The 19,812-nt window shown below is 55.8% G+C and overlaps 2 protein-coding genes and 1 pseudogene across 15 annotated transcripts in view; 2 read left to right on the top strand and 1 right to left on the bottom strand.

Annotated features, from left to right (window-relative positions):
- The window catches only part of TNRC6C (trinucleotide repeat containing adaptor 6C), a 139,763-nt gene extending 135,095 nt beyond the window's left edge, over positions 1 to 4,668 (top strand). The window contains exon 23 of one of the 2 annotated variants that reach the window (XM_010381911.2): positions 355 to 4,668. In XM_010381911.2, the coding sequence (XP_010380213.2) occupies positions 355 to 715 (361 nt within the window). In that variant the 3' untranslated portion in view covers positions 716 to 4,668. The remainder of the gene's footprint in view (positions 1 to 354) is intronic. The other variant, XM_030923618.1, reaches the window with a different exon arrangement.
- On the top strand, positions 1,313 to 4,652 carry LOC115894846 (annotated as a pseudogene). The gene has a single exon (XR_004055064.1). The product of XR_004055064.1 is annotated as an uncharacterized LOC115894846 (transcript).
- Positions 4,669 to 8,923: 4,255 nt separating the features above from the next.
- TMC6 (transmembrane channel like 6) overlaps positions 8,924 to 19,812 on the bottom strand; it is an 18,790-nt gene continuing 7,901 nt past the window's right edge. For 8 of the 12 annotated variants that reach the window (XM_030923610.1, XM_030923613.1, XM_030923614.1 and 5 more), the window contains exons 9-20: positions 19,479 to 19,669; positions 18,062 to 18,206; positions 17,021 to 17,176; positions 16,488 to 16,639; positions 16,128 to 16,307; positions 14,783 to 14,881; positions 14,461 to 14,536; positions 13,239 to 13,372; positions 12,904 to 13,080; positions 12,705 to 12,783; positions 9,550 to 9,626; positions 8,924 to 9,219 (exon numbers count right to left, since the gene is read on the bottom strand). In XM_030923610.1, coding sequence (XP_030779470.1) covers positions 9,156 to 9,219; positions 9,550 to 9,626; positions 12,705 to 12,783; positions 12,904 to 13,080; positions 13,239 to 13,372; positions 14,461 to 14,536; positions 14,783 to 14,881; positions 16,128 to 16,307; positions 16,488 to 16,639; positions 17,021 to 17,176; positions 18,062 to 18,206; positions 19,479 to 19,669 — 1,530 coding nt within the window. In that variant the 3' untranslated portion in view covers positions 8,924 to 9,155. Of the gene's footprint in view, positions 9,220 to 9,549; positions 9,683 to 12,704; positions 12,784 to 12,903; positions 13,081 to 13,238; positions 13,373 to 14,460; positions 14,537 to 14,782; positions 14,882 to 16,127; positions 16,308 to 16,487; positions 16,640 to 17,020; positions 17,177 to 18,061; positions 18,207 to 19,478; positions 19,670 to 19,812 lie in introns of all 12 variants that reach the window. The other 4 variants (XM_030923611.1, XM_010381913.2, XM_030923616.1 and 1 more) reach the window with 2 other exon arrangements.

Genomic DNA, 19,812 nt, shown 5'->3' with positions numbered 1-19,812 from the left:
TTGATAGAAGTATGAGTAGACCTGATCAGTAACATCACTTGAGACATGGAACCTAGAAATTAGTCATTCCTGTTTTTAGCCCAGGATGCAAATGACACTGACCCTAAGTGAGCCCACATTTAATGGTGTGTTCCTGCACTTGAAGATGTACTCTCTGTACCAGTACGGTGTTGCTGCTAGAAGTCTGAACTGAGTAAAACCTTCACAGTCTGGGTTTGGAAATAGCAGTGGCAAAACAGAAGCCACACGATGGCTTCCAGGTAGCCTTTCCCAATACAGAGACAGAAAGCCAGTGCCACGAACTTAGCAGGACTTGGGGTGGCCCTGCTCACGTGCCCCATCTTGCTGTTGCAGGTGCGTCCTGGGAAACACTACCATCCTGGCCGAGTTCGCTGGCGAAGAAGAAGTGAATCGCTTCTTAGCCCAAGGCCAGGCGCTGCCACCCACCTCCAGCTGGCAGTCCAGTAGCGCGTCCAGCCAGCCACGGCTCAGCGCAGCGGGCAGCTCCCATGGCCTGGTGCGCAGCGACGCTGGCCACTGGAATGCCCCGTGCCTGGGTGGCAAGGGGAGCAGTGAGCTGCTCTGGGGTGGGGTGCCCCAGTACTCCAGCAGCCTGTGGGGCCCGCCCAGCGCCGACGACAGCAGGGTGATCGGCAGCCCCACCCCTCTGACCACCCTGCTGCCTGGGGACCTACTCAGCGGGGAGTCCCTGTAGGAGCTGCCATCATCAGCATCAGGAGAGCCGACCCCTCCCAGCTGGGCGGCCCCACAGACCCGCTGGAACCCAGCAGCGGCCACCCTTTTGAGTACCTCTGTCCAGGACTGAAGACGAACCTTGGCCGCAGTCCTTGCGAACTGTTCGCAAAACAGTGCGGGCTGCGGTGGGTCAGCGTCACATGCTAATGACAGGATGTTCCTCGTAGCTTTTTATTTTGTGTTTCTTATGTTTGTATAGTGTGTTGTCATTTTGATTTTTTTTTTTTTTTAAGTATAAAAGCTGCTTAGAATAGTTCTATCATGAAGGGCACTTTTCAGATTGTGGGCTGGAAAGGGTTATTTTATCTGTGGGGGAGGGAGGGAGATGTGAAGCCTATTTAAAATGAGCCTGTGACGATTATGCACATTACCAGAGGCGGCCGGTAATCAGGGCAGAGTCTGGTGTGGACCGCCGGGCGCAGAGCGGCTCCGCGGTGGGAGCTGAGCGGAAGGCGTGGGCTGCGATCTGCTCTCTGTTCCCCTGGATCCGCCTATGCACATTACCCTTGTTTCATTACTTTTTCATGTCATTTTTTTATCCCAAAAAATATTTTTTAAAAATTAAAAAAAGACATATCAAACATGCAAATACTTGAATCCAGCAGGCCAATAGTGAAATGTGAACACTTTCTAATTCTACACTTCCAGGTTGACATCAGTACACAGAAACAGGCTCTAGGAAAAATTTCTAAGTTCATAGCCTCCGTGTGTGTGTATGTGTGCGTGTTGAAACAAGTGTGTGTGCGTGTGTGGCGCGTGCTCCTGCACGGCGTGCATTTTCTTTGTGTGTGTGTTTGAAAGCGTGTGAGGATTTAACTGTGGGTTTTCCCTTGTATTCAGTATATGCTTTTTTTTTTTTGGCGCATTGGTCAAACGTTTGTTATTATTAGCTTCTAACTTTGCACTGAGTGTCCTCGCCCTTCCTTTAGCTAATCCTATACATTACAGAGAATTCCTAGGACAGGGCTGGCGACAATTCATGTGTAAATGTTTACTCAAGGACTCTGTGACTGCGTTTAAAAAGTACAGTGTATATCTCTGGAGAAATAATATGTATACCTACCTTTAGCAGCTTTTTATTGTGGACTAATGCAAGAAAATTATTACCAGAGTATTGCACCATTTTTCCATTTGGAATATAAAGTTAAAGAGAAAAAAAAAAAAAACTTGTTGAACTGTGGCCATAGATACTTGTAAAGAATGGATGGTTCCGTGGAAGGAACAGAAACAAGCACTTGGGCGTGGGTTGTGACTGCTTTTGGGGGAGCCTGGGGTTTGGGCTCCCACCTGTTTACAGACCTTTTTTTCTCCTTCAGACTTTAAAATTTTAAAAATTTAAAAAGGAATTAAAAAAAAAAAAAAAAGACTTCCGTCGTAAAGAAACCTATTTTCAGAATGCAGATGCGCTCCTTCAGAGCTCTGGACGGGACAGTGCTGTTCCCTCGGCCATCGTCATGGACTCTGTCGATTGCTTTCGCCCCTTCGTCAAGGTGACAGGCGTTGTGGCCACTGTCTTGCACATGCCGGACGCGCTCTCAGGAAAGCCAGGGCTCCCGAGGGCAGCTCCACACCATTTCATGTATTTTTAAACCCAACTCCTAGCACTGAAGATGTTATTTAAAAAAAAAAAAAAAAAGACAAAAAAATGAAAAAAAAGAAAAAGAGGAAAAAAAAAACACAAAGAAGAAAAATACCTAATCTCTAATGTGTAGCAGTTACATATTTACCAAATAACGGACTCAAAAGAAATAGATGTTTGAAGAGTGCTTTATATATTAAAAATTGCTTTATGTTTTAAAAATGATCAATGTTTTGATTGTTTTGCAAGGAAGAAAGACAATGGAATAACATACCCTCAAGTATGTTTTAAAATATATATATATATGAACATTGTGCTCCCTGCCTGCTTGATCAGGAAACTTGTGCATTACATTTTTTTTAATTAGCTTTTTAATGGTTTTATCAAAACAAAAAAATACAAAAAAAAAAAAAAAAGTCCTGCAAGATTGCAGATCCACAAAAGCTGGTTTTATAGAGGATCATGAACTATGCACAAACTGGGTTCAAGACTTTTTTTCTCAAGTTTAGTAGGATATTTAGCAAAACCAACCTTCCTCAGAGTGACTGCATCTCATTGCCATTACATGCGTTCTATATATTTGATGGACATACACACCTGCGTATGTATATCCAATATGTGTGCGTGTGAGCGTGCGTGTGCGTATGTGCGCCCGACATACCACTTCCCGTGCTGCCGGCGAGCATTGAGTTGTAGAAAATCTCCTGTTGTTTTAAAATTGGGGATGGAAGTCAAGAATATGTTTGTTTGTTTTTGGGTTTTGTTGGGTTTGTTTGAGGCTTTTTTTTGTTTTGTTTGTTTTGTTTTGGTTTTTTTTGACCTTTTATTTTGAACTTAGTATGTCTGTAACTCTGAGATTAAAAAACAAGTTTGTGGCTCTTAATGTTTTCCTCATAGAATGTGATTGTTGAAGAACATGCATCGAAAGTTGCTTTCGAAAGTACAACGCTTTATTGAATCTTAATAAATTGCAATTTTTTTTCTTGGCTGTTCAAAGTAATGTGTTTTTCATTTTTCAAAACAGATACTATGGATGTCTGCTTTGTACGCTGCAATGGGGAGAGCTATCCCGCTGCGTGCATTCCCTCTGTAATTTCCTCAGAGCTCAAATACGTACCTCTCTCATGAGTGAACTCAGACTTCCTGTTGTTTTGCTTTATTCTATCATTTGCTGTGTGGTTTTGCTGTAACTATTGAAATCTTAATCGTTGAGAGGCACAACCAAGCTTTCTAGCTCTCCACCCCCGCAGCCCATCCGAGTCTGTTCATCTGGTAACTTCTGTTTGGGATGGCAGCAAGAAGAGGCTGGGGCCCGCCTGGAGTCCTGGCAGAGGAGTGCCACTCACTTTTGCCTAGGGTCCAGTTTGGGCTTAAAAAATGTTCAAAGAGAAGAAGAATGAGGATTTTTTTGTGTTTTCTAGACATTTTATGCATTTATTTTTGTAAAATCACCTTCGCTCACTTTCACCGAGCACTTGGAGCACAGTGGAACTTCGGAAGCAGCACCAGCCTCACCCCAGAATCTCAGTTGGCATAGCTAGAAACTGAGTCCCTTCCTAGGACACTGGCCATGGCCTTCAGGGTGTCCAGTCAGTGCCACCGGTGTGGCATTGGTGTTACAGACTAGGCCTCTGAAGACAAACCAAGCACCCCGGTGGCCCCTCACTCACACTAAGCAAAGGTCTTTTTTGTCTCCACTCCCTGGGGAAAGGTCAAAGGTGGACCTGCCCACTTTGAGTCAATTCCTTCAAAGAGATGGGACCCGCACCCTGCCACAGGCTGCCCCCCCTCCACCATGGGGAAGGCGGGGTGCTGCTGGCTCCGACCATTCTCTTTTGGATATTGAGAAGGAAAGCACTGAGTGGGACCTAATCCGGAAAAGAAAGACCAGAAAAGGAAGCTGGGAATGAAACTCAAGATGCGCCTGAACCTGGAAGTGGCAACCCTCAGCTCTGCGCGGAGCCTCAGCAAGAGTTCCTTTTGTGCCTGCGTTACGATGGAGCAAACCGCACCCATGCCTGTGCGCTGGGAGACAAGGTCAGCGCCCAAGGGCATGCAAAGGATGTGGCAGGCTTCACGGAGGAGGTGGCATCTGCTCTGGGCCTGGGAGACCAGGTTGGATTTTGACAGACTGGCAACTTGGGGGACAGACGGGGAGCAGTGTAAGCTAAAGCCCCATGTAGGGACCCCACACAAAGACCTTGTGGGCTTCCAGGGCACCATCTCCACCCATGGGTGGGAAGGAGGCTTGAAGAAAACAGGTTCTTCACCTGCATCTGTGGATATTTGTTAGGTTTGTTAATTTTTTTTTTTAATGACAGGTTCAGACCTGCCCTTTGTGGTTTGTTTAATACAGAGTCTCCGTCTCCCAGGCTGGAGTGCAGTGATGTAATCTCAGCTCACTGCAACCTTGACCTCAAGGCTGAGCTCAAGCGATCTTCCCACCTCAGCCTCCCAAGTAGCTGGGACCACAAGCATGCATGTACCACCCCACTCAGCTCATTTCATTTTTTATTTTGGTAGAGATGGGGTTTCACCATGTTGCCCAGGCTGGTCTCGAACTGCTGGGAATACAGGCATAAGCCATGAGCCACTGTGCCCTGCCCTTTTTTTTTTTTTTTAAACTATTTTGGCAACATCATGGCAGAACGCTAAAGGCTGAAGGCAGCTAGCAGTGTGGCATGCCAAGAAGGCTGTTCCAATGGGGGAGAAGCCAGCAGACGCAGAGGCGTTATGGTGTGCCTCGACTGAGTGTGTGTTCAGTGAAGAGGGAAAATGGAGACAGTGGGGCATCCCAAGAAGATCCTCTGCATGAGTGCGGTGTCTACGGATGGACCAAGAAAACCTACGCAGGATCCAGATGGAAACAAAGCTGCTTAGCTCTGCACATCAGTGCTCAGCGGAGTTGTGGCTGATGGGCTCCTAGTGCAGGACTGGCCCTGAACAGCAGCAAGTGTAGTATGCCTGGCCCCCAGGTCGTCATGAAAACCAGACGCAGACACTCGGGAGGCTGAGGCGGGAGGATCACCTGAGCCCAGGAGGTCGAGGCTACAGTGAGCTGTGATCGTGCCACTGTACTCCAGGATGGGCAACAGAGCAAGACCCCATCTCAAAAAAGCAGAAGCACATTTCCGAAGCCCCCAAGCCCACGGGCGTTTGTGACAACCTGGTACTTAGGCCCAAACCAGGGGTTCTCAGCCTTGGCCCATGTTAGAATTATCTGAAATTTTTAAGATAATTCACATCATGCCAGGCGCAGTGGCTCACGCCTGGAATCCCAGCACTTTGGGAGGCCGAGGCGGGCAGATCACGAGGTCAGGAGATTGAGACCATCCTGGCTAACACAGTGAAACCCCGACTCTACTAAAAATACAAAAAATTAGCCGGGTGTGGTGGTGGGCGCCTGTGGTCCCAGCTACTCGGGAAGCTGAGACAGGAGAATCACTTGAAGCCAGGAGGCGGAGGTTGCGGTGAGCCAAGATTGTCCCATTGCACTCCAGCCTGGGCAACAAGAGTGAAACTCTGTCCCCCGCTGAAAAAAAAAAAACACATCCAAAATTTTAAAGATAATTCACATCCAAATCAACTCAAAAACAGAATCTCTGGGGGTGGGCCTCAGGCACCAGTGTTTTTTTGTTTGTGTTGAGACAGGGTCTTGCTGTTGTCCATGCTGGATTCAAAACACCCGGGCTCAGTAGGTGCAGCGGCTCACACCTGTAATCCCAGCACTTCGGGAGGCCGAGGCAGGCAGATCACTTGAGGTCAGGAGATCGAGACCAGCCTGACCACGGTAAAACCCCATCCTAAAAATACAAAGATCAGCCCTGTGTGGTGGCATGCGTCTGTAATCCCAGCTACCTGGGAGGCTGAGGCAGTGAGCCAAGATCGTGCAACTGCACTCCAGTCTGGGCAACAGAGCAAGACTCTCTCAAAAAGCAAATAAACCGAAACTCTTGGGCTCAAGCAATCCTCCACCTCAGCCTCTGGAGCAGCTGCAATTACAGACACGCGCCACCGCCTCAGCAAGTACCAACGTTTTTAAAACCTCCCCAGTGGGTTCTGTTGTGCAGCCAAGGCTGAGAAGCAGTGGCATCGCAGAGTCTTGTCATTCAGCCTGAAATAGCACCAACTTCCCATCCACTCAAACAACAGTTTGCAGTTTCCAGGTCTTAGGCTGTTCTCGTCGGGCAAACACCTCAAACGGGTGCCAGGCATGGTACACAGCATACAAACTGTGTCACTTGATACAGCAGCCCCATGAGGCAAGGAGCTGGGAGGTCACAGAACATGCCCCAGGGCACCCAAGGACACGCTGAAGCCCAGGCCTCCAGCACACAAGGGCTGCTCCGAAGAAACACAGGAAGTCCTCGCTGGAGGGTCTGTGGCCACAAGGTGGGGCCACAGACAGAACCAGTAGGAGATAGAGAGGACAGGCTCACCCAGCCGTAGGGCCTCAGACTGGACATCCAGTGGGAGTGGACGCTGCCGTCTCGAGGCAGAACTCCCTCTGTGAGAAACCTGGGTTTTTGCTCTTGAAGCTTTCAGCTGATGGGATGAGGCCCACCCACATTCTCAAGAATGATCTTTAGGTATAATCGACTGTAGTTCACCACATTCCAGCAGCACACGATCGCAGCAACACCTCGGCTCATGTTGATGAGATCACTGGGCCCCACAGCCTGGCCTGGTTGACACAAACGACTGACTAGCACACACGGTGATTCTCCAGAAATATCTGGGGCAAGTTCTTCCACTTCCCTGCCATACGCAGCTGGTACTGTGCTTTGTGAGGCTGGCAAGATGGGCTCAACAGGTCACAACCAATGATCATGTTGTCAAGCCAGCAGTGGCAGGTATACGTCCCCAGCCAGAGGGACCGTGATGGTTTGGAGGATGGCGTCTGCACCGATGGAGGCCGGGTACCCTAGGTCAGTCACTCTGGACCATCAGTCACTTTCTGGACTGCCCACGCAGCTTCACCCAGCAGCGTTCACGCCTGAAGACGCTGCCACCAGTGGCCGCCCAGAATCAGCACCAGCTACTTGCTGAGGTCCAGAAGCACCACTTGGCTCAGATCCACCCAGATGGCCAACTCTGTGGGGCCCCGGTGGCAGCACCCAGATGTCTGCAAAGCACAGGAGCATCCCCACAGAACCGGGTGGGCTAGACCCAGCGCAGGGTCTGCTAACAGCCAGTGGCATCTCCACCTGGGTCTGACCCTTTTCTGGGCCCATCACTCTCCAACTGTTTCCCCACCCGGGCTCATTCCCCCAATCCGAAGTGCAGCTCCTGCAGACATGAACCCTGGGCCGTGACGGCCTGGTCCCCGCAGGCCTGGAGCACTGGGGTCATGACAGCCTGGTCCCCGCAGGCCTGGAACAGCGGGATCGTGACGGGCTGGTCCCCGCAGGCCTGGAGCACTGGGGCCGTGACGGCCTGGTCCCCGCAGACCCGGAGCACTGGGGTCGTGACGGCCTGGTCCCCGCAGGCCCGGAGCACTGGGGTCCTGACGGGCTGGTCCCCGCAGGCCCGGAGCACTGGGGCCGTGACGGGCTGGTCCCCGCAGACCTGGAGCACTGGGGTCGTGACGGCCTGGTCCCCGCAGACCTGGAGCACTGGGGCCGTGACAGGCTGGTCCCCGTAGGCCTGGAGCACTCGGGCTGTGACAGGCTGGTCCCTGCAGGGCTGGAGCACTCGGGCTGTGACAGGCTGGTCCCCGCAGGCCTGGAGCAGTGGGGTCACGATGGCCTGGTCCCTGCAGGCCTGGAGCACTGGGGCTGTGACGGCCTGGTCCCCGCAGGCCTGGAGCAGTGGGGTCGTGACGGCCTGGTCCCCGCAGGCCTGGAGCACTGGGGCCGTGACGGCCTGGTCCCCGCAGGCCTGGAGCACTGGGGCCGTGACGGCCTGGTCCCCGCAGACCTGGAGCACTGGGGTCGTGACGGGCTGGTCCCCGCAGGCCTGGAGCACTCGGGCAGTGACAGTCTGGTCCCCACAGGCCTGGAGCACTGGGGTCATGATGGGTTGGTCCCCGAATTCCTGTGCCCACCCCCCACAGCCTAGGGTTTTCGGTATCCCACGGGCTCCTCAAACTCAGCCCAGTCAGACCCAGGGTCACCACGCCCCAGCCAACTGCTGGCAGCCAGAAGCAGGGGGCCAGCCCGGCCTCACCAAGCCCTGTTCGCCTCCAAGCCCAGGTGCTGGCTGCCTATGCCTGGGAGGCAACTGTCCCCACAGCTCATTTGCAACTGATATGTCTCCCCTCCAAGTCCCTCTCTAAATGTGCCTCCTGCTCCAGTGATGGTTGGCGCATCGCTCTGGTCACGATCCTTGCCTGCTGGGCTCACTTGTGTGGTGTAAACGCCTTCTGGGCGCGGGTTCGGGCTGGTCAAAGGCAGGGAGCGGATCAAGCCCTGGCACGGTCCAGTTCCTGCCATCTGGGGCTTGGCCAGCAGAGGGCGCCCCCACACCAGCTGAGGTTCCCACAACCCAGGACGGCACCTGGAGGTTGCCCCAGGGCAGCGGGACAGGCCCTGGGCACGGTGCTCAGGCACAGGCTCCAGTCACAGGCACAGAGCCCCAGGGGACAAGCCCATCTGCAAAACCCCTTTAATCAGAATAAACAGAGTCCCAGGCAGGGCAGAGTTCACTGTGGATGCCCAAGCTGGATTCACCCACCCTTCTGGCTCCAGCCCAGGCGCAGCTGCGACTTTCGAGAGGCGAGACAGTGTCTTCCTTGTCCTGATGTCCCAGCAGGGTCACTGGGAGGCACCAGTGTGGTCTCAGGGTGCTGGGCGGGCCCATGAGGCCCATCGCCATCCCCCTAGTCACCCCGTTCCTCTGTGAGCAGGGCAGGGGGTGCTGCCGTCTCCTCGGTTGTCCCAACCCTGCCAGAAAGAGACGTCACTGACGGGACCCCGTCAACATCGACATCCCTGCAACCTGGCTGGGCACAGCCAGGGCCCGGCGAGGGACAGGCCAGGCGCCCCACAGCCTTTCTCCTGAGATGTATTTTAAGTCCCTGTCAAAATGGTCAGGCTCCGGAGGCCAGAGAAGGCACTAGAGAGTGAAGGTGAGCGCGGGGTGGGGGTTTTTGTAGGTCAAAAGCGATCGAGTGTCAGCAATGTCATGGTGAAGCTCCAGTGGCAGCCCCACTGTCCAGCCCTGGACCCTCTCCCCCCGGGCTCAGTGTCCCCAATCCCTCCACAGACCCTCACCTGCTCCTCTCCTCCCTCTCCTTCCTCTCGTAGATGGAGTGAAGCTTGTTGATTAAGAAGATTTTGTCTTCCCCCTCCTAGAAAAGCCAGAACACAAAGGGGAGAAGCCCATCCAGAGCCAGCCTGTTCCAAACTGCATTTGAGGGGAAATTCAAGAGGTGCATTCAACATCACAAGCAGCAAAAAGGTAAAAGAAAAGGTGAAAGGGCCACCAAACAAGGACAAGGAAAAACCAAGAACCAGGAAGTGGGCATATGTGTGAATCTAAGCTTCCTAGTGGCCAAAGGGAAAAGGGAAATCAGCAGCCCAGAGCCAGCCTGACTCAATGTAAAACCGGCCCTGCCACTTACTGGCTCTGCCTTGGGTTACTAACTCTCTGACCTCAGTGGCAGCATCTGGAAAGGGGGATAATAACACAAGGCACAGGGTTTACGTGAGTTTCCTGCTGCCGCTGTAACGAGCTGTCAACTCGTGGCTTAAACCCCACCAGTTTCTCAACTTTCAGTTCTGGAGGTGATAAGTCCAAAATGAGTCTCACTGGGCTCCAATCAAGCATCGTCAGGGCTACGCTCCTCCTGGAGGCTTCAGGGGAGAGTCCCATTCCTCGCCTTTTCCAGCTTCTAGAGGCCCCAGGACTCCTTGGCTCTCAGCCCTTTCCTCCACTTCAAAGCCAGCAGTGGCCGCTCAAGTCCCGCTCACGTGGCGCCACTCTGACCCTGACACTCCAGCCTCCGTTTTTCACCTCGAAGGACCCTGAGATCATGCTGGGTCACCACGATAATCCAGGGCCATCTCCTATCCCAAGCCAGCTACCTTCAACCTTACCTCCCCAGCCACACAACGTAACATATTCACAGGCTCCATACAGTCTTAGGACGGGGACATCTTTGGGGCCAGTACTGGACTGATCCGGGGCTCTTTTGACAATGAAATGTGACAAGCAGAGGGGGCACTTAGCAAAGGACCTGGTGCACAGAAACCGAGAATCAGTGCTTGGGTCAGACCGGGATTCCCTGCCGGGAACCTTCGCAAAGAGAACAGGAGTTCTGTCGAGAGCCACACGGATTGGCTCTGGGCACCTGGCAACCTGGCTCGGCCTAGGAGGGCCACTTAGAATACCTTTAAGAAGAGACCATGGGCCCTTATGCAACAAACTAAGTTGCTTCTATCGAGTTGCTGATGAGTGTGGAGGGGCCGTGTCCTTGAGCCATGCTGACCTGCTCGAGGAAAGCTCAGGCCGATGGCCCCAAAACCTGGGGTCAGAGCTCCGCCTTGGGTAGACACTACAGCCAGCACCCCCTGCAGAAAGGTCCTTCCCGTCCCAGAGCAACAGTGGGTAGAGCTGGGATTCTCCCAGCACCACTCTGCATCCCCGCCCGGACCCACCTGGCCCTGCCTGGCCCCTGGGGGCTCTGAAATGCCACCCAGTAGGGCAGGAGCCACTTCCCACTTCCAGTATCTATGGCCAGACAACCACCGCAGCCAAGATGCCCGGCTTTCAGCTCTGTGTGGTGAAACGGGAAAGGCAGGAGATGGGACAGTGTGTACTGCAGTGTTTACAACCCAAGCAATGTGGGAGCCGTCCCATGAGCGCTTGGGACGAGCTGGGACGAGCTGCCTGGAGCCCTGGCTCCTGGCACCAACTATCCAGCAGCAGGGTCACATGGCTGCTGAGGCCCACTGGCTGCACCCCACCATGCCCTCGCCTTAGCAGACACGAGTCGCTGATCCCGACAAGCACCCCCCTAGCCCTAGTGTGCAGCACGCCTAAGGACCCTGGCACTCACCAGCCCCAGAGTAAAAACCTGCAGGAGGACAAACGGCAATGGGAGGGGATGGGGAACCCTGGGGGGAGGGCAGAGCCCAGCAGCAGGATGCAAGCCTGGAAAAGACACAAGACCTGCTTTGCGGGGACCCGTTCCCCAGGGGAGAGGCCAGGCTGGGTGGCCCAGGGGGAAAAGTGCCTTGTCTCTAACTTGGTGACTGCACAGTGGGCAAGAAGGTCCCCTGGGCAGAGAGGAGAGGAGCGGAGGGAGTGGGCATGGGGGCGAGCTGCCGGGTGAACACTCCTCCTGGGGGCTGCCCCTGGGGTATGGGGTCTGATCCCCTTCTGCAGCTCACTCCCATGCACACAGCATGAGGGCCTCATCACCTCGCTCTGTCCCCCAGGCTGGAGTGCAGTGGCACAGTCATAGCTCACTGCAGCCTCAACCCAGGCTCAAGCGATCTCCTGCCTCAGCCTCCCAAGTAGCTGGGACTACAGGCGCACACCACCATGCCCAGCTAACTTTTAAAATTTTTGCAGAGATGAGGTTTAGCTCTGTTGCCCAGGCTGGTCTCGAGCCCCTGGGCACCAGCCATCCTCCCACCTTGGCCTCCCAAAGTGTTGGGACTATAGGCTGAGCCACCGCACCCAGCCAAACATCGTTTTCTTCCTAAAAATGTTTTGGCCGGGTGTGGTAGCTCACACCTGTAATCCTAGCACTTTGGGAGGCTGAGGTGGGCGGACTGCCTTAGGAGCTGGAGACCAGCCTAGGCAACACGGTGAAACCCCATCTCTACTAAAATTACAAAAAATTAGTGGGGTGTGGCAGCAGGTGCCTGTAGTCCCAGCTACTTGGGAGGCTGAGGCAGGAGAAACGCTTGAGCCCAAGAGGCGGAGGTTGCAGCAGTGAGCCGAGATTGTGCCACTGTACTCCAGCCTGGGCGACAGAGCAAGACTCTCTCTCCAAAAAAAAAAGAAAGAATGAAAAAGTTTTAAGTACTGACTCTGCCTCAACCTTACTCCCCCTATTTGTAAAATGAGTCGAGTCCATAGGGACCCAAAAGCCATTTCTGGGACCTCAGAAATCCTCACAGAGACTGTCTGAGCCCTCAGTGGGGCCACCCCCAGGGGCTGAAACCACACCCCACCCCCTGGAGCCCCGGTCCCAGTGGGGCCCTGCGGGTGCCTGGGGATCAGGAGCCTGGCTCTGTCTCACAGCTGCTTCGTCACTTGATCTGCAGTGCACGTATTGATCAGGGTCACTTGTCTGGCAAACAAACCCTTTCACCAGCCAAGGCCCACAGGAGAGGATGTACATGGGGGTGGAGGGGAGCGTCACCCCCGGGCGATCGAGAGGGTGGGCTGAGGGCAGCCCAGGTCAGGCACTCACGTTGCTGATCTGCTCCTTGAGCAGGCAGATGACCCTCCGCTGGCCCCGCACCACCTGGATGTTGAGGTAGATCACAGCCCTGCGGGAGAGTGGCTGTCAGGCAGGGCCCAGGGCCACAGCCCAGGAGCAGCCAGGCCCCACCCAGTGCAGGCCCTGGGAGGGCCATCTCCCCAGGGCCGCCCCCGCCTGCGGGACTCACAGCAACAGGGCTGACACCAGGAAGACGAAGAAGGTGTTTTCCACCAGGTACCGGTGCACCCAGGGCAGCCAGGAGACCCTGGGGCCCGCCGCCTCCAGGTAGCGCACCCACACCCTGCCAGCCTCGTACATGCTGTCCAGGGTCCGGAAGGGGCCACAGGTGCTCGAGGGCTTCACCCTGGGGAAGAGGCCAACCAGGAACCCCCCAGTCCGGGCAACAGCCCACCCGGCTCCCTCCCAGCCCGTCCTCTTCACCCCTAAGTCTTGGGCCCCCCAGGCACCACCACCCAACCCCAGGATGACACAGAAGGGCCCCCTCCACCTGCCCCTACTCACTGCCAGACTGCGTAGCAGAGGAAGACGGCAGCGCCCAGGAAGGCGGGGAAGCAGAGCAGCGTGAGGAAGACCGTGCTCATGTGTGAGGCCAGCCAGGGCTGGCGCGGCGCCTGGCAGTTAGCCAGAAGGCTGGTCTGCGGGGAAAGGCTACGCTCTGCCACCATCCTGCTACCCCTCAGCACCCCTCCAAGGCCTGGGGGAGCTCAAGAGGGAAGGGCAACCAGAGCTGTGCGTGCAGGCAGGGCCCAGGACAGGACCCCGCTCCCTACAGCCTGCTCATTTACAGAGGAAGACAGAGGCCTGCAGGTCACTCACACGCAAAGGAGTGATGCCAACAGCACCTCCATCCGCTGAAGGTCGCTGCCATGCCAGGCTCTGCACACAACACTGTACATGCCACCTCCCTCAGTCCCCACTGGAACATAGTCCCCATTGCATGGATGAGGAAACAGAAGGCCAGACAAGACAGGAGCCAGGATGGCCAGACACAGTGTAATCCCAGCTCACGCCAGTAATCCCAGCACTTTGGGAGGCTGAGGTGGGTGGATCACGAGGTCAGGAGATCCTGACCATGCTGGCTAACACAGTGAAACCCCGTCTCTACTAAAAATACAAAAAAATTAGCTGGACGTGGTGGCGGGTGCTTGTAGTCCCAGCTACTTGGGAGGCTGAGGCAGGAGAATGGCGTGAACCCAGGAGATGGAGCTTGCAGTGAGCCAAGATCGCACCACTGCACTCCAGCCTGGGCAACAAAGCGAGACTCTGTCTCACACAACATAACATAACATAACATAACATAACATAACATAACATAACATAACATAAAATAAAAAATAAAATAATAAAATAAAAAAGACAGGAGCCAGGATAGGAAGGGAGGTCCCAGTTCTCAACCACTGGGCATGACCCAGTTGCGGACAGAGGACCAGGGTCACTTTTCCAGGGACCCAGAGGTCCCAAGGCTTAGTGTCTCCCAGAGCCCTGGCCAGGGGCACACAGGCACCTGGTGATGACCTCTGAACCCAGTGATGCTTCCCGGCCTGCCAAAGACAGTGATGCCAGGAGGGGTCAGCCGTCCCTTCGGCTGAGGGACAGGCCAGGACAGCCCCACTCCACTCCGGTGGGGACGGTTCCAGTGTCCCAGGCTCTGCCCAGCTAAGTCCTGCCCCCACTGCCAGGCCACCCTGCCAGCCCAGCCCTCCCCAGGCCTTGGCAGCCTCACCTTCTTGACGTAGAAGACGAGCAGCAGCTTGATGATCTGCACGGCGGGGAGGAGGGGTGAGAAGAGCACCCCCAGCCTGGGGAAGGGTGGCAGTTCAGGGGCTGCTCCAGTGCCCTCCCCCTCCCTGAGACCAGGCTGGTTCCAGAACACGGACAGGGCATGTGAGAGTGGCCAAAACTGGGTCCTGGTCAGGGCCTGCATCGCTCCAGGGTCCACGGCTGGGCCTGGCTGTGCCCCAATGGGAGGCAGGTGCAGGAACCCCACAGGGAAAGGGGCACTGACCAAGGGGCCAGACAGCAGGAGGCAAGCAGAGGACCCTCACCAGGTCAGAGTCTGCCCATAAATCAGCTCCAGGACATTCCGGGCGATGTCAAACTCCGGCTTCCGCCGCCTCTTCAGCTTCTTCTCGGAGATAATCCTGCTTCCGAGGAGGACCCCGGAGAGTTAGACGGAAAAAGCCACGCCCAGGGAGGCCAGCCCAAGTCCTCACACCCAGAGGGCACCTATGCCCCAGCCAGGTGACATCCTGGCCCTTCCACAGATAACGCCAAGGAGAGACAGCCACCAGCTTGGGGCCCCCACGCAGGGTTTGGTCACACCGGCCTCATCCAAAGTAGGTTCGGATACACCCAGAGTTAAACAAGCAGTTTCAGCTCCAGCACCAAATGATTTTTTCTTTTTTGAAACAGGGTCTGGCTCTGTTGTCCAGGCTGGAGTGCAGTGGCACAATCGTGGCTCACTGCAGCCCTGACCTTCTGGGATCAAGCGATCCTCTCACCTCAGCCTCGTGAGTAGCTAGAACTACAGGCACACACCACCATGCCCAGCTAATTTTTATTTATTTTTATTTTTATTTTTTTAAAGACGAGGTCTCACTCTGTTGCCCAGGCTGGTCCCAAACTCCTGGGCTTAAGTGATCCTCCCACCTCAGCCTCCCAAAGTGCTGGGATTACAGGCGTGAGTCACCGCACCAGCTCTCCTGCTGATTTTTTTAATCTTATTATTATTGTTAAATTCACATATTCTCGAAGAAAACACCAAGAGGAAAAACCAGCTGACATGCCAGAACCCGCAGCGGAATACCTGGAACAGTTTTTAAATGTCCCTCCGCTGTCCATTCGCTGCTGCCTGTTTTACCTTTGTATCCTAGACTGAGGTTGTGCGATATACATGTCGCTTTTTTTGTGTGTGTGTGACACAGTCTTGCTCTGTCGCCCAGGCTGGAGTGCAGAGGCGCAATCTCAGCTCACTACAACCTCCGCTTCTCGGGTTCAAGCGATTCTCACGCCTCAGCCTCCCGAGTAGCTGCGACTACTGGTGTGCGCCCCAACACCCGGCTAATTTTCATATTTTTAGTAGAGATGGGCTTTTGCCATGTTGGCCAGGCTGGTCTCGAACTCCTGACCTCAGGTGATCCACCCGCCTCATCCTCCCAAAGTGCTGGGATTACAGGCGTGAGCCACCGCGCCTGGCCATACATGTCCCTTTGAAACCTGTTTTCCTTTCCAATCTAAACGTGAGCTCGGTTCTATTTCCAGAGTCTTCCTCTGAAGGGTGGGGACACAGGGCCCTGATGTGAAAGGTCCAGGCCTGAGAACCTCCCAGCCACGCGTACCAGCCACTAAGGGGAGAACGCTCCCCACCCAGCCCACCCAGGGCCTCCTCACCTCCACACCAGTTCCCCAAAAAGCGTGTCTAGAAGCATGAGGACGAAGTCCATCACCAGGAACCGGTACAGCTCCTGGCCCACGAAGTCCTCCCAGCACTGGCCCTGCAGGACAGCCACCCTGCGGCCCAGCCAGTGGTAGCACAACGTTCCCAGGATGGCCAGCTTGAGGATGAGGTTCCTGCAGAGGGCAGGGTGCAGAGGCTGAGGGGCGGGTGCAGGGGACAGAAGATGCACCCCAGGGCCCCCACCAGGGGCTCGGCCACACCGGCCTCTTCCTAAGTAGGCTTGGATATGCCCAGAGCTACACGACCAGCATCAGCTCCAGCACCAAAGGACGTTTCCATGTGCGGCCACACACCTGCAGATGGCCACGTACACCTCCAGCACCGGGGAGTCATGCGGCTCCAGCGCGGCCAGAACACGGCACAGGTAGGGGGCTCCCAGGTTGAGAAGGCCAACCACCAGGGGCAGGACCAGCAGCGCAGCCTCCTGGCCAGCAGCCTCCGGACTCTGCAGCGATTGGTGTCATGGAAGCCCCCCATTCGTGGTGGGAGGGGGCAGCTACAGGGAGGGGCCCGGGGCAGAACTGGCAGGCAGCACCTCCCTCCTCCAAGACCTGGCCCTCCCCAGGCCCCAAGTTCAAACCACACAGGAAGCGGGGAGGGGCACGGGTAGTGGAAAAGAAACCAGCAACCGAAAAAAAAAAGCCGTGAGATAGGAAAAGGCGAGAAGTGGGGCTGGGAGGGAGCCCCAGCACAGGGCGCAGCGGACATGGCACCCTGGGCTGGCTGGGTGGAGGAGGGGAGGCAAGGCTGCCTCCCCAGGGGGCCAGTGCCCAGAGTCGCTGGGGACACGTTCCAAGCAAGAGCCAGGCTCCCCCCATCCCCGCACCTGGATCAAGAACTCTGAGAAGACGTGGACGGCCACAGCGCAGCCCAGCGCGGTCCCCAGACACAGCAGCCATGCAAGCCCCAGCGCAGCCGCCTGCCGCAGCCTCCCGCACACGCTCCTGGGGCTCTGCCGCAGCTGCCACTCAGCCAGCAGCTCCTGCAGGCGGCACCATGTCCCCGTCACCCACACCAGAGCACGGACACGTGCAGATGTGCAGATACAGCACAAGGCACACAACACACATGAGACACACCAGGAGGCTTGAACCAGGACAGAGGGTCAGTCCTCCATGCCCCACCTGCCTTTTCATCTGCTGAGGGCCCTCCCTCCAGACACAGAGAGGACCCAGTCCCCTGCCGAGAGGCCCCTGTGCCTGGGCCACATTCACTTCCGAGGCCTGCCTCCACCCCTCTCCAGCTGCCTCACCAGCCCTGCCCGCTGGGGCTGGGGCCTGGCTTAGGGGTCCTTTCCTGTTCCCTGTGGCTGTGGGTGGCCCCCAGTGACCAGAAGCCCCCCATGAAGTGGCTCATGACAGGTCACAGCTCCGAGTTCCTTGAAGCACAGAACCCCAGAAAGGCAGAGAATGTTCCACGAGGCCCAGCTCTGCAGCCTCCTGGCCCCGCAACCTCTGCAAGGGCCTTGGCCTCTATGCCTCAGTCTTCTCACTGAGCCACAGAAAAAATGACAGTCCTCACCCACTGGGCTTCTGTGGCCACCAAGCTAACACCAGCCAGGGAGCATGTGTCAGCTGGGGCCTGAGGCCTCAGGGCAGGCTCCCGGGTGCTCACTGGGCCATGGTGCTACTAGCCGCTAGCAGACAACAGAGGCAGCCCCTAACTGAGGGGTGTGTACCAGCGAAAAACTCAGGGCCTGCCCTGTCACCGCAAACAGAAGACCACGCCTGCCCAGCGCCCCGAGTTCAGCTCCCGGACAGATGGCCCTCCCTCCAGACCACGGTTCTGGCCACATGGTCCTAAGCGGACCCAGGGCCAGGCCTGCAGGGAGCTGGGCAGGTCAGCTTGGTGCTCCAGGGCCACTCACCTTCAGCCGGGTGCGAATGTTGTCCTGCTGGAGGCGGGAGGCCCGCTTCTGCGTCACCTTGTAGTCCCAGGAGCAGAAGACGGTGATAGCATGGATGCCAGAGGTGCTCCCCACCCGGTAGCTCTCCCCGAAAGAGTGAGCCATGCTGGGGAGAAGCAGACACAGACATGGCAACCGACAAGCTGAGGGTCAGAGGCCAAGGGGAGAAGGCAGACCAGATGCTCTTGGCAGCCAGACCCCAACCACCCACTCGGGAGCCATTTGGGGCCTGGCTGGGCCTCCTGCCATGCCCCTGCACTGCCACCAGCCCTCTACACCAGCCACATCTGCCTAGAAGAGGGGGCAGGGCTGCATTCACCACTGACTTGGCTGGTGGCCTCCCAGTGAGACACGGACCAGAAGATGCTGGGCTCACCTCAGGCCCTTTGCACTGCTGGTCCCAATGACCAAAACATCTTCCCTGCTTCCTTATGCATCCCCACTCTTATCTAACCTTCCCCTCTCAGGACAAGTGCCGCCTCCCCTGGGAAGCAGCCTGACTCCTTCCCCAGTGCTCCCATAACACCGGGAAACACCGCTAAGCCTCCTGGATTGTCCCAGCCCATTCAGTGGTTCATCTTCTCCCAGAGGCAGCAAGCCCCGCTAGGACATTTACCATCCTGCCCTGAGCTGAACACGGAGAATGTTTGTGCAATATATAGATGCATGGGTGGGTGGGTGAATAAATGTGTGGGTAGATGGGTGGATGAATGGGTGGGCAGATGAGTGGGTGGATAGGTGAGTAGTTGGATGAATGGGTGGATGGGTGGGTGGATGTATGGGTGGATGGGTGGGTGAACTGAGTGGGTGAATGGGTGGGTGGATGGATGGATAGGTGGATGGGTGGATGGATGGATAGATGGATAGGTGGGTGAATGGGTGGATAGGTGGGTAAATGAGTGGGTGGATAGATGGATGGATGGGTGGATGGATGGGTGGGTGGATGGGTGGGTGGATGGGTGGGTGAATGGGTGGGTAAATGGATGAATGGGTGGATGAGTGGGTGGATGGGTGAATGGATGGATAGGTTGGTGAATGGGTGGATAGGTGGGTGAACGGATGAATGGGTGGATGGGTGGGTGAATTGAGTAGGTAGATGGGTGGGTGGATGGATGAATGGGTGAGTGGATGGATGAATGGGTGGACAGGTGGGTGAATTGAGTGGGTAGATGGGTGGGTGGATGGATGAACGGATGGATGGGTGGATGGATGGATGAATGGGTGGATGGGTAAATAGTTGGATAGGTGAGTAGATGAAAGCAAACAGGTAGATGGATAGAAGGAAGAAAGGAAAGAGGGAAGAATCAATGAACGGGCAAAAGGATGAATGGATAGATGAGTGGAGCTCGGAGTCTAGGTCATGAGATGGAGACGTTACCTGTACACCAGGGTGATGCAGGTGATAAAGAAGCCTGCGCCCACAGTGTAGAGGTAGGCCAGGGGCATGTTGTAGGGCAGGCCGCCCGCCCTGGGTGTGCACTGGCTGCCGTCCAGGGGGCTGCCACATGGCTGGTTCAGCGTGGCATTACTGTAGTGGCCATAGAACATGACGGTGTGGGTGAAGCAGCCCTGCCACAGGGAGATCCAGTGAGTCAGGGTTCTCCCCACGCCGCATCCCACCCTCAGGCCTGACAGCCACAGAGGCAGAGCAGGAGGCGGCCAGGCAGGGGCCGAGAGGGAAACAGGGAGGGCCCATGGCCACAACAATCTTG

Source organism: Rhinopithecus roxellana, chromosome 19, assembly GCF_007565055.1.
Source record: "Rhinopithecus roxellana isolate Shanxi Qingling chromosome 19, ASM756505v1, whole genome shotgun sequence".
Taxonomy (NCBI): domain Eukaryota; kingdom Metazoa; phylum Chordata; class Mammalia; order Primates; family Cercopithecidae; genus Rhinopithecus; species Rhinopithecus roxellana.
The sequence above is the reverse complement of the archived record's forward strand: the minus strand, read 5'-3'. Positions and strand labels throughout refer to the sequence as shown.